The 23,014-nt window shown below is 37.1% G+C and overlaps 1 protein-coding gene across 1 annotated transcript in view; it reads left to right on the top strand.

The window, feature by feature from the left end:
- The window catches only part of KIDINS220 (kinase D-interacting substrate, 220kDa), a 151,173-nt gene that overhangs the window by 77,407 nt on the left and 50,752 nt on the right, over nt 1–23,014 (top strand). Inside the window, exons 18-19 of the mRNA XM_006864003.1 lie at nt 1,892–2,036; nt 6,899–7,061. Of these exons, the coding sequence (XP_006864065.1) occupies nt 1,892–2,036; nt 6,899–7,061 (308 nt within the window). The remainder of the gene's footprint in view (nt 1–1,891; nt 2,037–6,898; nt 7,062–23,014) is intronic.

Below are 23,014 nucleotides of genomic sequence, written 5' to 3'. Positions count from 1 at the left end.
GTAAGGTGGAGGGTCAGATAAAAAGAGGCAGACCCCCAGCTAGATGGGTTGGCAAAGTGACAGTATCAGTGGGCTCAAGCATGGCAAAATAGTCAGGTTGGCCCAGAATCAGGCAGTGATTTGTTCTGTTGTGCATAGGGCCGCTATGAGTTGGTACCGACTCAATGGCACCTAACAACAACAACCATACTTGTAGGAGATAAAGAAGTTTGAAGTGCCAGAGTAACTCCTTGATTTCTCTTCCTGTTGGCCTTCCTCCCTACCTAATGTTCGTGACATGTGTTCTTTATTTTTCTATACCCACATAGTAATTTTGTGCCCTTCCAAGCTACCTTGGGTTTTCTTTTTCAAACTCTTTAGTTATCCCTATCCTATTGCACCCCGAACCCTCTTTTTGGATAGAAGGCAATATTATAAGACAGGAAAATGTCCACTGCTGATTGTTGATGTTATTGTTATTAAGTGCCATCAAGTGGTTCCGATTCATAACAACCTTGACTAGTGTTTCCAAACTGCAGCTGGTTGGTTTGAACCATTAACCTAGCAGTTACTTTCTTGTTAAGTGTCGGCGAGGTGGAGCAGCTGATGGCTTTGAATCACCAGTCTTACAGTTAGCAGTTCAGTGTTTATTTTACAGCACCACTTGCAGGTGAGTTATAATATTGGTGTCATCTAGTGGTGTGGCGCTGTAAGGTAGGCACAGAACTTCTAAAGGTAATTTTGGCAGTTCAAACCCACCAGCCACTCCTGGAAAGCCCTATTATACAAGATCTCTGTGAGTGGGAACTTAAGCAGCAACAAGCATTGATCTTGTTTGTTTGTTTTTCTGGTTTACTCTCATTAAAGACCCTGAACGAGATGAGTTGCCACAGGGATGAAAACGATGGATTGAAGCGTAGAAGTGACTGTAAGGGAGGTGCAGACCCAGGCAGTGTTTCTTTCTGTTGTACATGTTGGGTCACTATGAGTTGGGACTGACTCCCTGGCACCTAACAACAGCCATTCAATTTACTAATGTTGCTTTCTTTTATAAAATGCATCTTAAGTAGCATTTTGGTAACTTGATTTTATGTATCTTTCTTATATTAATAAAGATGCAAAGTTAATATTTTGAAAGATAAAATGCTTATTAATTTGCTGCACTGCAAAGTTGGTTTGAGCCACAAAGCCGCTCCTTGGAAGTCCTATACAGGGCCTCTGTGGGTTGGAACCAACTTGATGGCCCTAACAACAACTGCATTAAAAGGAAGGCATAGTTTACTTTTTTGAATTTCTTTCCTGAGTGTCTGCACACTTGGACTTCCCTATAGTGTTTTCCATCTTTCACTTGCATTGTGACCACAGACATCTTTGTTTTGCCTGTTTCTCCTTCTTCATTACATGGGATCCCCTATCCCACCTGCCCAATAAAATACCTTTAATTCTTCCATAAGTCTGAAGTTAGAATACCCCATGCTTTTTGCATAATTGCCACACACTTTGAAATAATCTAAAACTTAACATGATGAATCCTTAAAGCCATACACGTTTGCTTTTTTATTATTTCGGAGTTCCTATATCTAAAGAATTCCATTGAGAGTTTGACATACAGATCTCTTTTTACAATACTGTTTACTTACAATTTTAGAGCCATTGAGCCTTTTTTACCTGTGTAACTATAAATCTAAATATACTTAGGAAGCTAGATCACAGTATTTGATGCAGTTGATACTAATCTTACTTTATAATTGCTTTTCTGTAAGTATTCTGCCTCTAGAAAATGGAATAGTCATACTATTTTATTAAAAATTCAGATTCTTTTGTATGTTAGTAGAATTATATTAACTTCTTTAAAAGGCTTAATTTCTTAGGCTGAAAAAAATATAATTCTTTTGATAATGTATGACTTTAGGACACTTACCGAAGAAGACAGATGCAGCGGACGATTACTCGGCAGATGTCTTTCGATCTGACGAAGCTGTTGGTCACTGAGGACTGGTTCAGTGACATAAGCCCTCAGACCATGAGAAGATTACTGAATATTGTTTCTCTGACTGGTAACTCTTGCTTCTTACTGTTTTGGAATAAATACAAAGCTTTGACATTAGCGAAGCAGTTTATTTTCAGACACAATTGAATACAGTGTATTTGTATATTTACATTGTTCATACTAATTTGATTTGTATGTAGTGTATCTAACACCGAAAATCAGCCAGCAATTGTACACTGTTATTTTAAATCATAATGATCTTTCAAATTTATCATTTCATCTCAGGTGTAAATTTTCTCTCTTGTCTAAAAATAATTTTATGCTAACGTGTACAGCTGAGTATAACTGACCTACCATTTAAAATGTTGAAATTCAGATTTTTGTGGCACCATGAGATAATGCATTGGACCACAAGATTGGTTTGAATTGCAAAATAGGCAGTTCAAATTCACCAGCCATTCCTGGGAAACCCCATACAGGGTTTCTATGAGTCAGAACTGACTCAATGGCACTTAACAACTACAACATTCTTTTTTAGTTTCATGCAATATTTTGAAAAAGAAATATTGGCAATGCAATTTAGGTTTATTATCCTACAACTGAATTCCTTACATGAAAATTTCCCACAGTAATGATTGTGGTTTTCTACTACCATTAGTTACTTGCTAATTATTGTCTTGAGACAGTCATATAGGTACTTGTGATTTATTTTGTGAAATCTATGTCATTTTCTTTGGATGCTGTTGATTGGTGCTAGATAATATTGACTAATATTAATTCTGTTAGGATCATTGTAGCGGAATTGTGTTTTAATATTAACGTTGTGGCTCATTCTCTAGAATCATATTGTAAATGGGATTGCTTGCCATTAAATTCCTCTAAATGAGGCCCTAGACCTAATTTTCTTATGTACTATAATGGAAATGTTTAAGTGTACTATCAATAGCATTTATGTACTCATCTAACAAATGTATAAGGAGCTCTGGTAGCGTAGTGGTTACGAATTGGGATGTGGACCTTAAGGCCAGCAGTTCTAAACTACCATATGTTCTGCGGGAAAAAGATGAGGCGTTCTGCTCCCGTAAAGATTTACAGCCTCAGAAACCCTGCACAGGGTCGCTATGGGTCGGAAACGACTCGACGGCACTTAACAACAACAACAACAAATGTATACTGAGTGTCTAATATATATACCATATATTGCTCAATGTATTGTAAAGATAAAGCAGAGAGCAAGATATAGTCTTTGCCCTGTTAAGAGACAAAAATATATAATGTCATATAATGGTAAATAGGAGTCCTGGTATGGTGCTGTGGGTTATGTGCTGTGGGTTAATGTCTACATCTAATGGTTATCTAGCATATTTCTGAAACTTAACATGTCACAGTGCAGTGTCAGTGGTTCAAGCTCACCAACTTTTTCTTGGAAACCTTATATAGAGTCACTATGGGTCGGAACCAACTCGACAACACTTAACAACAGCAATGATAAATGCCATTAAAAATTTAACAGTGAAAAGAAGATTTTACTTCCTCCTCCCCAAACTAATTTGAAATTATTTCCATAAACCCACAAACGTATTGTTTCTCCGGTCTAGGGGCTAAACCATAAAACCTATTTTGACTCCAACTTTAAATATTGTCTTATTGATCAGCAAAACACCTTGAAAAATATGTCTATCCCTGTGACTCAAATTCTTCTCCCTCTAGTCCTTCTTATAACTACTCCAATAACCTTTGTCATCAGTACTTCAACTAAACTCTGTTTTCAAGATAACTTCCATGTTATAAAATTCAGTGGCCAATTCTTTGTCCTCGTCTTATAGCAGCATTTGACAATATGTTGAACACTCCATTTGTTGAAAATAATATATTTGGCTTTCATAATGTCACACTCACTAAATTTTCCTTCTACCACACTGTTGATTATTCCTTTTCTACTATTGTCATTTAGCATTGGAATGCTTTTGACTCTTAGTCCTTGGATCGTTCCTTTTCTTTTAGACTTGTTCCCTTTATGATCCCATTTAGTCTCAAAGTTTTCAGTACCCCTTATATGTTGAAGAATGCCATATGTCTGTGTCAGCCTTATAGCTGTCTAGTTGCCTCTACATCTAATGGTATCTAGCATATTTCTGAAACTTACCATGTCCCAAACTTACTCCACTCATGGTCTTTCCCATCTCAGTTAATCGAAGTATTTTTCTAAGTTCCTTGAGCTAAAAATCTAGAAGCCTTTCTTCATTTTATACACCAACGCTAGTCTGTTAGCTGACTGTCAGTAGTAACTAACAACAATCTTCAGAAGATTTACAGAATCAGACCATTTCTACTCTAACACACAATTACATCTCACTTGCATTAATTATTACAATAACCTTCTAGCTGATTTCCCTTCTCTTGTCCTATTCTCTCCTCATAAAGTAGCCACTGTCAGCCTTTTAAAGTAGAAGTCAGTCATGTTATTTTTGTACTCCAAATGTGGTCAAATAAATACCTATGTTACCTACAAGTCTCTTTATGAGCAGTCTCTCTTCACTCCTGCTTCCCACCTCAGACCTGATCTGCGCCTCTCCTTCATCCCGTACTGCTTTCTTTGCTGTTTGCTGAAAATTCCAGGTGTGCTACTACTTCAGGGCCTCTGCACTTGTTACTTCTTCTGCCTGTAATGACCCTTCTTTGCATGTATGCGTAATGGGTTTTCTCACCTGCTGTATGTTTTTGCTTAAATATTAGCTTTTCAATGAGACCTTCCCTCACTATCTTATATAAAATTATGGCTCTCTCTCTGGCACACCTTGATCTGTTCTCTGTTTTATTTTACTACATAGAGCTTACCACCTTCTTATGCTCCATATTATTTACCTGCTTATTTTTTTGTATGATCAGTGGAATATAAGAACCACATAGGCAAGAGATTTTGTTTGTCTTGTATATTATATTGTAATTTCTTCAGTACCCAGAACAGTGTTTAGGATATTACTGAATATATAAGAAAACTGATTGAAGTGATAACTAATACTTATAAATATCTTGACAAAAGCATTCTAAGCAGAAGGAACAGTAAGTATAGAGACCCTGAAATAGGATTGTATGAACAGCTGGAGGCCAGTATGGTTGAAGTTTGGGAAACAAAAGGGAGATACTGGGTAGCTGGTTAGTACATTGTATGCCTTACAGACCACACCTTCATGATAGGGACTATGGATTCAGCTCAGATATATTCAGGCAAATATATATATTTTTTGTTGTTAGGTCAGTTCCAATGCATAGCAACCCTGTGCACAACAGAGCACAATACTGCCTGGTACTGTGCCATCCTCAAAATTATTGTTGTACTTGAGCCCATTCCTGCTGCCCTTGTGTCAAATCTATCTTGCCATTGTGCTAAATCCATCTTGTTGGGGAGTTTCCTCTTTTTCGCTAACCCTCCACTTTACCAAGCATGATGTTCTTCTCTAGGACTGGTCCATGCTAATAATATGTCCAAATGGTGAGAGATGAACTCTTGCCTTCCTGGCTTCTAAGGAGCATTCTGGTGTATATCTTCCAACATAGATTTGTTTGGTCTTCTGGCAGTCCATGGTACTTTTAATATTCTTTTCCAACAGATAACTTTATTTATAACTCAGATGAATAAATCCTTCTACAGTTTACATTATTCATTTCCCAACTTTCACATGCACATGAGGCTATTGAAAATATCATGGTTTGGGTCAGGCACATCTTAGTCCTCTAACACTCAAGTATTTCGTCTTGAACACTTTAAAGAGGTCTTGTGCAGCAGTTTTGCCTAATGCAATGAACTGTTGTTGTTAGTGCTATCGAGTAAGTTTGACTTATAGGGACATTGTATAGGGTTTTTGAGGCTATAGATCTTTGTGTGAGCAGGAAGTCATATTTCTCCTGTGTAGTGACTGGTGGGCTTTAAACTGCCAAACTTGTAGCAGAAAATCCCAGCAGTGGACAAAAAGACAGGTTTTTATTTTATAAATAAATATATATATGTATATTGTTGTTGTTGTTGAGTGCCGTCGAGTCAGTTCCAACCCATAACGACCCTGTACAGGGTTTCCGAGGCTGTAAATCTTTATGGGAGCAGAAAGCATCATCTTTCTTTTGCAGAGCGGCTGGTAGTTTTGAACTGCTGACCTTGCGGTTCGCAGCCTGATTCGTAACCACTACGCTACCAGAGCTCCTTGTTGTTGTTGTTATGTGCCGTGGAATCAGTTCCGACTCTTAGCGACCCTGTAAATCTTTACGGGAGCAGAAAGCCTCATCTTTCTCCCATGGAACAGCTGTGGTGCTGTAGGATCATCACTGGGCTGCTAACTACAAAGCTGGTGGTTCAAACCCACTAGTCGCTCCTTGAAAAGCCTATACAGAGTCGATATGAGTCAGAACCGACTTGATGGCACTTAACAACAACAACAACATATGTATAATAAAGTTTAGAAACACACTGTAACTCACTTGGTAGGTTACTTGCATAGGCAGCCTGTAGTACATAAAAATGGAAGTGTGCCAGTGTTCACATTCACCCATAAAAACCAAAGACTGAACTAGTATACGTGGGGCCCATTATGAGTAAATCAGTGTTCTCCTGTCTGACGTATACAGTATCTGGCACAGTAAATTCTGGAAAATTTTTGTATGCGTTTATATTCTAAAAGCAGTGTATATAGATAGGACCATGACAAACTTCACATATGCAAACCTACATAAATTACTGTAGAATTGAACAGAATTGTATCTAAATCTTACAGCACTTTGGATTATAGAAACAATGTAAATGCTGGGTTCCAATTTGTAGCATAAATTAAATGCTGAATTTTGCAGATTTGAAGTTATTTTTTGTGTGTCTGAATTTGCTAATGTTTAACATAGTAGTACTCATCTAATCATTTTTATGTTTTGTTTTTCTTAAAGGACGATTACTGAGAGCCAATCAGATTAGTTTCAATTGGGATCGGCTTGCTAGCTGGATCAACCTTACTGAACAGTGGCCGTACCGAACTTCATGGCTCATATTGTATTTGGAAGAGACTGAAGGTGTTCCAGACCAAATGACATTAAAAACCATATATGAAAGGTATTTATCTGACTTATTTCTATTTAACTTTCTCTTTGGGTTAAGTTAGCATTTCATAAAAAATTAATGCATATTAAACAAAATTAATACATATGAATATGAACAAAGTATATGTTTCCAGATTAAATTAAATAAATAATTCTAATTATTTTCCATGATGACTTTGGAGTTGTATTATCACAAGTATATATTTTACCATGTAAACTGTATGGCTTTATTTGGACATACCCTTTCTTTTTTAGTATGCAACCTATGTACTAAATAATGTCTAATTATTAGTTGTATTGGTTTTATGTATTTATATGTGTAGAATGCACACATTATAGTATTATTTATTTCCATTTAATCTGGTATACTACAGATCCTCATATATTAAAGAAGCTACATATTCCAAGTCATTAGTGCAAATATTTTATATAGCTTTCTATCTGGAAGATTTCTAACTAAAAATTGTGAATACTGGCTGAAACATTTAATTTTTTTACATTAAACAGTAAGGGAATTATTATTCTTTCATAGTACAGTATTTGAAGTACTTTTAAACTTCTACTTCTGATAAAAATAGTTAATTTTTTCTTGAAAGATGTGCCATTGTTGTTGTTGTTGTTAAGTGCCTTCGAGTCGGAGCCGACCCATAGCGACCCTGTACAGGGTTTCCGAGGGTGTAAATCCTTACGGGAGTAGAAAGCCTCATCTTTCTCCCGCGGAGCGGCTGGTAGTTTCGAACCACTGACCTTAAGGTTCGCAGCCCGATTCGTAACCACTACGCTACCAGAGCTCCTTGTGCGTTTTAATAGTTGTCAATTTTTTGTCAAATTCACAAATAGTTATGATCCAATATTATAAGAATATTTTGATATCTTCTAAAGTTTTTATTGCTACTATAAATAAGCTATCTCCTAGAAAAAAAGATAATACAAATGAACTTTATAAACAAGTATATAAAATTGAATGTAACCAGAACTGCTATTTAGAATGTATAATGAGATAGCTAAATGTAACAAAGTATTGAGTCTAGATAAACTCATATATTAAACTTTGACATTTTAATTTTTCTTCCCTTAGAGTATTGTCATAATATGGTTTTCTTTGTTTTCCAATCCTCGTTTTTCATGCATGTTTTACTTAATGTTTTCTAGATAAATAAAACACGGTTTTAAAATGGAATCTTTTTTTTTTTTTTTTTTTTTACCAGAAGTAGAGATTTGTTAAGTACTAGATTTCATACAAAAGAATAAGTCCTTTTGTGTTTAATGCAGTTAACGGACTGTTTGCTGCGTTAATTCACAGTTGTGTTCTTCTAGTTTTTGCTAAATGCAGTGTGTGCATGTGTTCTATCAAGGATATGGTCCAGTAGGTGGCAGTGATGCACACTTACCATAATACTCCCTGAATTGCAGCTGCTCTTTGATATTTTAGAAATCCTCTTCTTATTACTGGATCTGTGATTGGTTCCTTCCTTGGTTGTTTAGTAAAATAGTCTTTTATTTCATGAATAAATGTTTGTATTCTAACACAGGTGGTTGGTAGTTATGAATACTTGCCAGATACGTATAATCATTTTACAGAGCTCCATCCTAAATTTTATAAGTTTTAGCTGCTTAATAATTCATACCAATATGATGAGAGATGTTTTTCCCATGGTGTATTTATACATTAAAGTGCCATTTAACATAAACAGGTTAGTACTTGGCACTCTCATTTTATTCTTGAAAAAAATATATTGTTATTATATATATGTGAAAACCTCCACAAATAACAGCAATGTATTTCTCACGGACAATATGAGAGTGTAAAATATTAACCTGTATATGTGAAATAGTGCTTTAATGTGTAAACATACCATGTGGAATATATATTGCATTATTATTTGTATATATGTGACAACATCCACTCAGTTTGTCGTACTGTGGTGACTTACATGATGCTGTGATGCTGGAATCCTGCCACTGGTATTTTAAATAACAACATGATCACCCATGACAGACTGGTTTCATAGGAGCTTTCAGACTGACTACTTGTGAGTGGTTAGCCGCTACAAACCTTATGAATATCAGCTGCACATTGTCAGATAACAGTGCCCCAAGATGAGCCCCTCAAGTTGGAAGGCACTCAAAATGCTACTAGGAAAGAGCTACCGCCTCAAATTAGAGTTGTCTGTAAGGACATGAATGGAGCAAAGCTTTAGGGACCTTCATTTACTGATGGGGCATATCTCAAAATGAGGAGAAACAACCGCAAACATCCATTAATAATTGTTTTCTGAGGCTGTAAATCTTTACGGGAGCAGAAAGCTTCTGAAATATATGAAGTATGAATCTAGGAAAATTGCAGGTTGTCACCAATGAAATGGAATACATGAAGATTGATATCCTAGGCATTAGTGAGCTGAAATGGACTGGTATGGGCCATTTTGAATCTGAAAATCATATGGTTTACTATGCTGGGAAAAACACATTCATTGTCAAAAAGAACATTTCAAGATCTGTCTTGAAGTACAGTGCTTTCTGTGATAGTATAAAATTCATACACCTACTAGGAAGACCAGTTAATACCACTATTATTCGAAATGATGCACTAACCACTAAAGGTGGTGATGGTCAAATTGAATGCTTCTACTTCAGTTACAAACTGATCAAACATGCACTCAAGATGCATTGGTACTTGTCCACGCTGCACTGAGGACATTGATGGAAAATAAGGCTCCAGGAACTGATGGAATATAAATTGAAATCTTCCAACAAAATTGATACAGTTATCTGGCCAACTGAGTGGAAGAGATTCATATTTGTGTCCATTCCAAATAAATGTGGGAATTGTACATAAAGCAATATTACATGGAAGTAAACATTTGCTGGAGATAATTCAAAAAACAAAACAGTTGCAGCAGTACATTGACAGGGATCTGCCGGAAATTTAAGTCAGTTTCAGAATAGGACATGGAACAAGGGATATCATTGCTGACTTCAAATAGATCTTGGCTGGAAGCAGAGAATACCAGAAAAATGCTTACTTGTGCTTTATTGACAGTGCAAAGTCTTTTGACTGTGGATCATGACAAATTATGGATAACTTTGCAAAGGATGAGTATGCCAGCACACTTAATTGTGCTCATGAGGAATGTGTACCTAGTCCAACAGCCAGTTGTTAGAACTGAACAAGGGGTTACTGAATAGTGTAAAATTAGAAAAGGTATACACCACAGTTGTATTCTTTCTTCTTGTTGTTGTTATGTGCTGTGGAGTCGGTTCTGACTCATAGCGAGCCTGTATAGAGTTTCTGAAGCTGTAAGTCTTTATAGGAGCAGAAAGCCTCACCTTTCTCCCACGGAACAGCTGGTAGTTTCAAACTGCTGACCTTAAGGTTCGCAGCACAATTCGTAACCACTATGCTACCAAAGTTGTATTCTTACACCATACTTATTCAATGTATATTCTGAGCACATAGTCTGAGAAGCTGGATTATATGAAGAAGAACATGGCATCAGGATCAGAGGAAGTCTCATTAACCTGTGATATGCAAATGATACAACCTTGCTTCCTGGAAGTGAAGAGGACTTAAAATATGCACCGATGAAGATAAAGGTTATATCGGTACGGGTGGCACCACAGTGTCAAGAAAACAAAAATCCTCACAACTGGACCAATGAATAACATCATGAAAAATGGGGGAAAGTTTGAAGTTGTCAGTGACTTCATTTTGCTTGGATCCACAATCAGTACTCATGAAAATAGCAATCAAGAAATCAAACAATGTATTGCATTAAGCAGATCTGCTGCAAAAGTGCAAAGATACCAGTATGAAGATTGACATGGGCCTGAGCATGGTATTACCAGAACAAACAAATCTGCCTTGGAATAAGTACAGCCAGAATGCTCCTTAGAAGCCGTTCAGTCAGTTCTGACTCATAGCAACTCAATGGGACAAACTAGGACCGCTCCTTAGGGTTTCTGAGACTAAATGTTTATGGGAGCAGACAGCCTCATCTTTCTTCCATGGAGTGGCTGGTGTGTTTGAACCACCAACCTTTCTGTTAGCAGCTCATTGTTTAGCTCAGAATCACTAGGACTCTGTAGTACGTGTTATTGTTGTTGGCATTGAGTCAGTTCCAAGTCGGAGTGACTCTTTATGTGGTTTCCAAGTAGCAGTTTGTGGATTTGAATGGCCAGTTTTGCAGTTAGCAGTCCAGTATTTGTCTAGACTTCTAAATGTTAAAATATGTATACAGAATACAAAGTAATACAAAATTATAACCTTCGGTATGGATTGCATCTCAATGTAAAGAAGACAAAAATCCTCACCACTGGGCCAATAAACAGCATTCTTATCAATGGAGAAAAGATTGAAGTTGTCAAGGACCTGATTCTTCTTGGATCAACTATTAACACTCACGGAAGCAGCAGTCAAGAAATCAAATGCCATATTGCACTAGGCAAATCTGCTGCACAAGACCTTTTTAAAGTGTTGAAGAGCAAAGATGTCAGCTTGAGGACTAAGGTGTGCCTGACCCAAGCCGTGGTATTTTCAGTAACCTCACATGCATGTGAAAGTTGAACAGTGAATAAGGAAGACTGTTGAAGAATTGATGCTTTTGAGTTATGGTGTTGGAGGAGAATATTTATAGTGCCATGGGCTGCCCATAGAACCAACAGATCTGTATTGGAAGAAGTGCAGCCAGGGTGCTCCTTGGATGCCAAGATGGCCAAACTTTGTCTCTCATACTTCAGACATATTGTCAGGAGGGACCATTCTCTGGAGAAGGATATCATGTTTGGTAAGGTGGGGGGTCAGAGAAAAGGAGGAAGACCTTCAACGAGATGGATTGGCCAAGTGGCAGCATCAGTGGGCTCAAGCATGGCAACAATAGTGAGGTTGGCCCAGGATTGGGCAGTGTTTCATTCTGCTGTGTATAAGGTCACTATGAGTCAGTACAAACTCAATGACACCTAACAACATGTACTAGGAGTCCTGGTTGATAAGTGCCGACCTTGCAGTTCAAACTGACCTTGCAAGTCCAGCACATTAACCCACAGCACCACACCAGGACTCCCGAGAGCCCTGATAGGGTAGTGGATTATGAGCTGGCTTGCTAAAGGTCAACAGTTCAAATCTATCAGCTGCTCTGCCTGAGAAAAAGAAGACTGCTCCTGTGAAGATATACAGCCTGAGAAGCCCTATGCAGGTTTGCTATGAGTTGGAAAATCAAACCAATTCAGTATGGCACACAACCATCACCACCACCCTGTACATATTAAAAAGTAGTTTCCTCTCTGATCTTTTCTTTTGTTTTACATAGTAATTGTTCAGTAATTTTTGGCTTTGTTAAGATTTTTACTTATGGACTTCATTTCAATAAGTATATCTAAGACTGTGGATTTCTGGTGTGGCACTGTATAAGGTCAGCACTGGACTTCAAACCACAAGGTTGGCAGTTCAAACCCACCAACTGCTCCTCAGAAACCCTACACAGGGTAGCTATGAGTCTGAACCGACTTGACAGTGCTTGACAACAACAACAAAAAAACTTAGACTCACGTTATTTTTGTAACTTTACTTGCATGTCACATTTAATTGAAAATCATTGTGCATATATACATTAAAAACTAAAAACAGTTGCCATCAAGTTGACTGTGACTTATGGCAACCCCATGTATTTCAGGCAGCAGAATTGTGCTCAGTAGACTTTTTAATAACGTATTTTGGTTATTTGATTCCTGACAGGTAGATGGTTTCCAAAGTTTTTCTTCCAGTTGGTAGTTGTTTTTTTTTACTGTTAATTTAACTTTTTTGGTAAAGTCTTGATGAACTCAAGTTTTAAATTATTATGAGGTCCCATTTATTTATTTTGTCTTATAGTCCTTGTGCTTTTGTTATTATAGTAGATAATCCATTGTTGTAAATTAGGGCAATAGGCTTTCTCAGGCCTTTTCAAGCACTTCTTGGTAGACTAGAATCTCCAACCTTTAGCAGTTGAGCATGTTGACCATTTGTACCATTTAGTCATCCTACATTTATGCAAACCTAGTTCTATTGAAAAAACAAACAAATCCACAACCCACTACTGTCAAGTTTCTTTGCAGAAAATTAATCTTTCCACATTTTGCGAAACTATGTAGAAAATACTAATCCTGTTTGTATAAATCTTATCTTCTAATTTATCATTGGGAAGTGTTTTAAATTGGAAAACAATAGTATTGGAGTTCTGTGTTTAAATTTCCCCCCCCCCCCTTGAATGGTGGCAGGAAGGCAACAGATTAAAAATGAATGAAGAGTAATTTGAATCTCCTTTTAGATGTTTTAATTTGAATATAGCATGTCATCCTGAAACCTTACCTCTTCTGTTCTTAAAAGCTACTAAGAGGTTTAATTACTTCTCTTGATTTTTGTTTATTTTCTACAGTTAATTTTCTTCACTTAACATGTATTTCGTGTAAATTTCCATTATAAGTCTAGGATTATATAATTGTTCTTTGTCATTAGATGCGTTGCAGGGGCAGGCCAGGGAGGCAATGCTTAAAACAACTTTGCCTTTGCAGAACTTAATATTTTTTTTCATTAAAATTTTTACTTGAAACTACTTTTCAACTTAAATACAAATTGCAGTAATAAAAATAATACAAAGAATATCTGTAAACCTTTTATCCAGATGTGGTGGTGGTGGTTGTGTGCTGTTGAGTTGGTTCCGACTCATAACAACCCTGTATAGGGTTTCCGGGGCTGTAAATCTTTCCAAGGGCAGAAAGCCTCATCAGTCTCTCATGGAATGGCTGGTGAACTTGAACTGTCAACCTTGTAATTCTCAGTCCAGTGCTTATCCTACAGAGGTATACCACGCTCCCCAGCTAAGCAGTAGACAGGCTTATGAAGTGAACAGTAACTCCCATGTGGAATGTGCTACTCAGAACAATCAACCAGCTGACGCTAAAAGAGCTGGCTGGATTTGCCTCCACAAAAAGTTTAGAAAGCAAGAAAGGGCAGGAAATAAGAACAAATGGAAATAGGGAACCCAAAGAGAAAGTGGGAAGAGTACTGTTGTTATAAGGGGATTGACTAATGTTAGGAAACAAAATATAAATTTTGTGTGTATAAATTATTGAATGGAAATTACTGTGCACTTTCACCTAAACCACAATTTTTTTAAAAAGAGTACAGTTTTATAGGGAACATTTTATTTTGTTCAAGTAAATATGGAATATTATATGTTAGGGGTATAATCAGTTACGCAAACTTCGTTTTACCGTTAAACTACCGCATCCTTTTTGACTTCTTCACCTAATTGGTCTATCTCATACATGTGTGTTGGATTCAAGATGATTTTTAAATGCCTTTTTCTGGACTTTTTTTTGAGAGATAATTATGTCTTAGTGCTACAATGGAAGAAGAATGTGACAGTCTGTGTCCATAAAAATGATAGCCTTGAAAACCCTAAGGGGCAGTTCTGCTCTGTTCTGTAAGGGTGCTCTGAAGTGGCTGTGGTCCCATTTGACTCAATGACAGTGGCTTTGTTTTGAGATATGGTACAAATACTTACAAAGATTATTTTCTAACTAGTCTAAGAAAGAGAAGAAGATCAATTTTTGAGACTTCATGGTGTGACATGCTGTAAGATAAGCACTAGACTTCAGTTCACAGGTTGGCAGTTCAAACCCACCAGCAACTCCTTAGAAGCCCTATGCAGGGCCATTATGAGTCTGAACAAACTTGATGGCACTTAGCAACAAGAACAACATAAGAAATTAACTTTAAAAATAATAAATATTATAAGATGATTTGGGATGAAGACTATAGAAAGATAATTTATTGGTTTATGTTAGAATAATTTAGATAGCACTGTTTTTAGATATCCATAGTTGAGTTCTTTGATGCCCTTGCTTGTCATTTGAATAATAAAAAAAAATTATTTACAGCAGCCAGAAAGCAGCAGGATATAATTGATATTCATTTATTTTATTAAAGAAATCTGATTTAGTAAAAACAATCAGAAAATAGTATTTTTAACGCAAGTAGTAAAATTTATTATTTTTTATCCATAAAAAGCCTCATTTATTTTATAGCAATTTGATGACACATCTGCTTGCTTTATTCAGCTGAAAAAGAAAATGTTGGTTCTTAGTGTTTGGAAAAATTGCTTTGTTAAATTATTTTCTAAATTGTTCAACTTTTAACAAATGACATTTGATACTAACACTAGAAAGCAATTTCAGCTAATTAAGTAGATCCCTCTATAAACCATTGGAACATTAAGATGACATACTGTTCATTCAAGATTATTTTAATTGGTACAATTATTGTAATTTTGTTGCAATTATGTGTTGAGCTAAAAGCTTTTGTCTAGATCATTTGAGGGTGTTTTTTTATGTTTTTGTTAACACACATTTAGTAAAAAGAAAGAGAGTAAAATAAAAACTAAAGATAAAGATTATCTGTCCTTTTTTTTTTTTTTTTTTTTACAGCATTTAGACAACCAGTGAAGTATTTTTATTTAAAACATTATTTGTGGTCTTTTTTAGTAAGCCTTTTAAACAATGAAAGAGATTTTTTAAAGATCAATTTATGTCGTTTTCATGAAGATAATGTTTAATTTTTGTTTTGACACTACTTGGGCAGGCTCTTGCTCAGAATGGTGTGGTCAGAATAATACTACTGTATTTTGTTGCTATAGTCTGAGTCCTTGTGTGGTCCTGTTGGATAAGCACTGGTATGCTACCCACAAGGTTTGTGGTTCAAATCTACCAGCCGCTCCTTGTAAACCCTATACAGGGTCAGTACGAGTCATACCCGACTCGACGACATTAACAACAGCATTCGGATTTTTTTTAAAGCGATTCATTAAGTTTGAAGGGAGCTTCAGTGTGGTAGTCATTTTCCATTTCATTGAAATAGCTATTTGCTGAATAAACTATGTAGACATCTAGTTTATCATTGTTAGCTGAATTCAAAACTTTTGAATGATTCAAGTAAGGGGATTTTTGTAATTAAAGCATGTTCATAACAAGACATCATATCTTATGATACTCCTTCCTTCTACTCAGTTATATTAGATTCGGAGTCCTGGTGTGACACTGTAGGATAAACACTGGACTGTAAACCACAAGGTTAGTGGTTCAAATCCACCAGCTGCTCCTTGGAAACCCTGTACAGTCTCACTATGAGTTAGAGCTGACTCAAAGGCACTTAAGTTTTCAAAAGCTAAATTGTATCTCTTCTAGACATCTCTAGAGTGTTTGGGCTCTCACTAACCTCTTTACTCTTGCCTTTACTATTCAGCCTCTCTCTCATACTTGGCACCAGTTATGCCACAAGCATGTTTCTTCTTCATGTACACTTCATTGTGAACTTGAATAGCCTGCATAATTGGACACTATTTACATTGTGATAAAGTTGTCAAAATACTAATTTTTCTAGATAATAATTTTTCTCGTAATTCAAGTTTTGAAATACCGGAAATAGTGTATTGTTTCGGATACTGTTCCGTGTATACTGTTTTGGTGTTTCTTTCACATAAAGTTCAATGTCTTAATGAAATTATATCTTGGTGATGGGCTTTCATGTAGGTGTTGATGTTTTCATCATTCAGAATTTATTAAATTGCTTTCCGTGTATAATTATTGTTTCTTTTAAGATTTGTGTCAGTATCTTTATCTTTTTTTCTTAACTAGCCTAGTCTGTATTTCTTTGCAAAATCACTTGATAATCCTCCATATAAAAGAGAAAACTAAGCAGGTTTGTCCTGGGGGACAGGAGTGGGGGTGTGGATTATATAGCCTAAAATGGAAATCACCTGGATAAAAATAAGCAACATTAATCTATCTTCCAAGTTTACTGCGAAGACTAAGCCTGTAAACCATGAACAAGGGTGTCTGGAATTAGGTGTAACGTGGAAAATTAAATGCGTATTTCCAGTTTTTAAAGTTTATTTTTGTTTGTTGCCTTTGGGAAAATGACAAAAGTAGACCTGATCCTGAAAGTACCTTAGAATAAAGTAAATAATTCTTTAGGAATCTAGATTCCTTGTTAATTTTTTACAAAGGTAATGAACAACAAAAAAAGAAAATGTTAAATATGTTTGACTTTAAAAACAACTTTATATAGATTGCTACTTATTTGTTTTGTCATTACTACTGGACAATGACAAAGCTTTGAGAGAAATTAATGGAAGAAAGCTTGAAAGTCATTTATTCAGGAAATAGTTATTGAGCACCTATTACCAGTCAGTTACTGTTGTAGGAGATTGGCTACATCCCTGGACAAAGCAAAGATCCTACCCCTCTAGCTTACATTCTCACAGGGAGTGATGAATAGTAAGCATTACATGTAAGGGGTCTTCAACAAGTTCACGGAAAAATTCAGTTTTTCCACAAACTTTTTAAAGCCTCTGCATATAATGAGTAGTTACACAATTGTTAAAAGGTAACAAAGATGCTATGGGAAAAGAGGAATAGAGGAAAGGAAGGACAGTTCCACATTGTGAGGTAGACAGGATAGTCTTTATTTAGAAGGTGAGAGCTAAGGATAGCCTTGAAGGAAGTAAGCAAATTGTATAGGTAAAGAGTTTCCAGGCTACAGGGTCAGTTGGACAAAGGACCTGAGGACACAGAGTGCCTGGAATGTTCGAGGAACATGGAACTGGTGTGACTAGAGGCTATTCTATGAAGGAGAACAGTGGTGGTTACGGTAGGAACATGAAACTGGTGTGGCTAGAGGCTATTCTATGAAGGAGAACAGTGGTAGTTACGGTGATTATATGCCGTGGAGTCAGTTCCAACTCATAGCGAACCTGTACAGGGTTTCCGAGGCTGTAAATCTTTACGGGAGCAGAAAGCCTCATCTTTCTCTGGCAGAACAGCTGGTGATTTCGAATTGCTGACCCTGAGGTTAGCAGCCTCATTTGTAACCACTACACTACCAGAGAAATCAGAGAGCAGAGGGTGTATTTATATATGACTCTTTGAGGATCATTGTAAGGACTCAGACTTTTACTCTGAGTAAAGTAAAGACCCACTGCAGGGTCTGGAAAAAATTGTATTCACAACCTTGATGCTTTAAAGTTCCTGTTATCTGATGTATTGTCTGTAGTATAAGTTGGGCTGAGTTGAGGAACCCTCTAGATATAACACTGCTTTTTGAATATCCTTTGCTGCGGTTAGGAGTGAACTTGAATGAAAGTATTAGGGTAAGTGGAAAGTTGTACTGTCTTGCAGTAAAGATAAAATGAGAGAGAAGAGAATGACACATAGTAGTACTCTATGAATGAATACTTGTGAGTCCTAGTGTGACACTGTAGTATCAGCACTGGACAGCTAGTCACAAGTTGGTGGTTCAAACCCACCAGCCACTCCTTCAAAAAGTTCATGGGAAAATTTCATTGTCTTTTAATTCCATTTTCCCTATCCAAGTACTAACCAGGCCCTGCCTTGCATAGCTTCTGAGATCAGATGAGATCAGGTGCATTCAGGGTGGTATGGCCAGCAGCCCATTTCATTTTTCCACAGACTTTTTGAAGCCTCCTTGTATTATCCTAAACATCTGCACACACCTTGTCTTTTCCTAAACATCTGCACACATTTATAGGACTATTTTCCTGATAGTCTGTCCTATTATAAGTTTCTTGTTTTTTGAAGACAGTAATTTTCTAGTCAACTTAATGACTTTAAGTCTACTTTTTAGATCATTTAAAGTATTTCCTTCTTTCCATTGGATTTGCCAACTGCATGTTCTATCCCTTTAGTATTTAGACTGCTGGTTGTTACCGAATTTAAAAAAAAAAAAATGTTTTCCATAGCATTTAGGGTGGATTAGTATAGATAGATGTCATAGGCAGAAAAGCAATAAATGAACTTCTTTTAGAGTAATGGTTCGGTTTTTGAGTAATAACAAATGGTCTTTGGATATTGAATTGATTTCTAAGGAAAAACAGGGCAAAGGGACATTGTTAGGTGGTTAGTTGCTGTCAAGTCAGCTCTGACTCATAGTGACCTCATGTAGAACAGGAACGTGGCGTGCTGCTGCTCCGACCTCACAGTTGTTGCTGTGCTTGTGTCAGTGTGTCTCACTGAGGGGCTCCCTCTTTTGCATTGAACCTCTTACTTTACCAAGTGTGTTGTTCTTCAGTGGCTGGTCCTTCCTGATGATGCGTCCAAAGTGGATGAGACAAAGCCTCAACCTTACTAATTTCTAAGCACTATCCTAGCTTCTTCTAAGATGATTTCTTTCCTTCTCTTGGTATAGTCAGTATTCTTTGCCAATACCACAAAATGAATGTATTAATTCTTTGTTGGTCTTCCTTTTTCATTGGTCACAATTCTATATATAGAACCTGACTTACATTTCAGACATCGTTCATATGGCTCTCCAGCCCCATCTCATTTCTTTTCCCTCCTATTTTCACCTTTCCACAGGTATTCTGTAGCCATCTTCACCTCTCTCACCTTCATTCTTCAATTCTTAAAATAAAGGCCATCAATTACGTAAGGGAGTTTTTTGTTACCAGGCATATCCCACACTCCAAGATTTTATTAGATTATATCCATTATATGGTGGTGGTGGTGAGTACCTTTTGATTCCGTTCTCACTCATAGTGACCCTATAGGACAGAGTAGAACTGCCCCCATCAGATTTAAGATGGCTGTAAGATGGCCAGTCTTTTCTTCTTTGAAACAGTTGTTGGATTCAAACGGTTGACCTTGTTAGCAAGTGAGTGCTGTAACCACTGAGTCACTAGCATTCTATATCTATTATATACTACTTTAATACTTATATTCCGAAATAGCCTTTGAAACTTACAGACTTTCTTAAATTTTACAGCATTCCTTGCTTCTTGACAATTGTATGGCACAGAATAGACAGTAATGGGTGTTTCTGAATGAATCAAATGATATTTGGATTGAGAAATACATGGGATGGAGAAATTTGAGAAGCATCATATTACCTTGAAAAGAATAATTTTCATAGAGAAATTTCATTCTTTGGTTGTAAACATGGATAAAATGTTTACATTTATCTGTAGGATAAACACTGAGCTGCAAATCACAGGTTAGCGGTTCGAGCCCACCAGCTGCTCCATGGGAGAAAAATGAGGCTTTCTGCTCCCACAAGTATTTACAGACTCAGAAACTATACAGGGTCTGTATGACTTGGAAATGACTCAACAGCAGTTAACAGGAACAACAAAATGTTTCTTTTGTTAGTATGCTAGTGCAGGCACATTAGTGTTCAGTACACATAGATTAAATTTTGATTGCCTATGTCAGCTAACAGTTGTTGCCACATTGCTACAACAGCCTTCCAGTCGGTTGCAACTCATAGCAGCTCTGTGCACAACAGAACGAAACACTGCCTGGTCCTGCACCTTCCTCACAATTGTTAAGTTTGAGCCCGTTGCTACTGCTACTGTGCTGATCTGTTTCATTAGGGGCCTTTGTCTTTTTTCTCTGACCCTCCGCTCTAACATGTATGATGTCCTTCTCCATGATAGCACATCCAAAGTATGAGAGACAAAGTCTGGCCATCCTGGCTTCTAAGGAGCATTCTAGCTATACTTCTAACACAGATCTGTGTATTCTTCCAGCAGTTCATGGTATTTTCTATATTCTTCTCCAACTCTGTAACTCAAATGCATCAATTCTTCTACCGTCTTCCTTACTCATTATCCAACTTTCACATGTATATGAGGCTATTGAAAATACCATGGCTTGGGTCAGGTGCACCTTAGTCCTCCAGCTTTCAAGCTTCACTTGAACACTTTAAAAATTTATTGTGCAGCAGATTTTCTTAATGTAATATGTCATTTGAGTTCTTGACTGCTGCTTCCTTGAATGTTGCCTGTGGATCCAAGCAAAATGAAGTCTGTGACAATTTCAGTCTTTTCATCATTTTTCATGATGTTGTTTATTGATCCAAATTGTGAAGATTTTTTCCTTTTCTTATTGAGGTGAAATCCATACTGAAGACTATAGTCTTTGATCTACATCAGTATATATGTATTTTTAATGTTTTATTGTGAATTATGTTGATAGTTTACATGGGAGAAAATTAGCTTTACATTCATTCTATCGTATATTGTTTCATTGCAATGGTTAACAGTCCCCTCTATTCATCATCAGCCAACCAAAGGGTATACCCTGCAAGTCTTCCCACAGCCCCTCTCCCTCTCTGTGTCTAAAGTCTCCAACTGCTCCATCTCTCCATGTCATTGTCTCTGCCTCCATCTCAGGCATCACTGCTTCTCTGGGTAGGGTCCTGCTCTCTGCTCTTCTCCCTTGAAGGTCCCAGGGCCCTCTGCTCCTGGACTGCAAAGTCAATCACTCCCCTCCTTGCTACAAAATGTCTACCTTTACATTTCCAACCCTCAAAGTCAGTGCTCTACATTAGTATTTTAAGCCCTCTTTACTTTCAGCAAGCAAGGTTGTATCATCTGCACATTGCAGTTTTATGAGCCTTCTTCTAATCCTGGATGCCATGTTCTTCATATAATCCAGGTTCTTGGATTATTTGCTCAGCCTGAAGATTGAGGCAGTATGGTGAAAGAATACAACCTGTATACACACCTTTCCTGATTTTAAACCATTCACTAACCCTTGTTCTGTTCTAACAGCTGTCTCTTGGTTGTGTACAGACAGGTGTTTCATGAGCACGATTCATTAAGTGTGCTGGAATGCCCACTCTTCACAGTATTAGCCATAGTTTGTCATGATCCACATAGTTGAAAGCCTTTGCATTGTTTGTTGTTGTTAAGTGCTTTCAGGTTGGTTTTGACTAATAGTGACCCTGTATAGGGTTTCTAAGGAGCAGACTGGTAGGTTTGAACCACCGATCTGTCAGTTAGCAAATCCAGTGCTTACCTACATCACAGAATAGAGAAATTAGGCTCCAAGGACCATAATAAATAATTACCTGCCCTGCAGGCATCTTGGTGGCCTGGCCTTGTGAGTTAGATGTTGGGCTGCTAACCACAAAGTCGGTAGCGCAAACCCACCAGCTACTTAGTGGTAGAAAGATGACGCTGAGGCTATCTGCTCTCATGAAGATTTACATATCCAGAAACCCTATATAAGGTTGCTATCACTTGGAATTGACTCCGTGGCAATGAGAGTATTATTATTATTATTATATGTTGTGTACCATGCATTAGATTAAGCACTTTACCTGGATTATCTCATTTAATACTCTGAATTAAATGTAGTGTGAAGGTGGTGTTACTTAAGATCAAGTTCCTGATGGTGCAAATGCCTGGAAGAAAGCCCAGGCAATCTGCTTCTTAAGATGACAGCCTTTAGTTGGAATCAATGGCATCAGGTTTTTTTGTTTGTTCATTTAAACTAAAAATCACAAAGCTGTGATTTGTGGCGCTGTTAGGCCTGTCTCTTGACACCTGTGAGCCTGCCCTTTAACTACACAGCGCATATAGTACTTATACATAACTAACCTCATTTTATTTTTATTTCCAGATATATTTTACTCATGTTTTCAGTGATTTTGTTGTTGTTGTGAGGTGTCATTGAGTTGGTACAAACACACAGTGACCCTGTGCACAACAAAATGAAACACTGCCCAGTCCTGGGCCAACCTCACAATCCTTTGTTGCTGCCACTGTGCCAGTCCATCTCATTGGGGGCTTTCCTCTTTTTCTCAGACCCTCCACTTTACCAAAAGAAGCTCTGGTAATGTAGTGGTTATGAATAGGGCTGCTAATCTCATGGTCAACAGTTCGAAACTACCAGCTGTTCTGTGGGAGAAAGATGAAGTTTTCTCCTCCCGTAAAGACTTACAGCCTCGGAAACGCCGTATAGGGTCACTATGAGTCAGAACTGACTCCCGGCACATAACAACAACAACAGCAACCACTTTACCAAACATGATATTATTCTCCAGTCAGGTCCTTCCTGACAATATATAAGTAATTTACTTATATGAATATATAGACTAATTCTTATGTATCAAGGTGAATTTTACAG

The sequence above is a fragment of the Chrysochloris asiatica genome, unplaced genomic scaffold (assembly GCF_000296735.1).
Source record: "Chrysochloris asiatica unplaced genomic scaffold, ChrAsi1.0 scaffold00058, whole genome shotgun sequence".
NCBI lineage: Eukaryota > Metazoa > Chordata > Mammalia > Afrosoricida > Chrysochloridae > Chrysochloris > Chrysochloris asiatica.
This window is presented reverse-complemented; position numbering and strand designations above follow the sequence as displayed.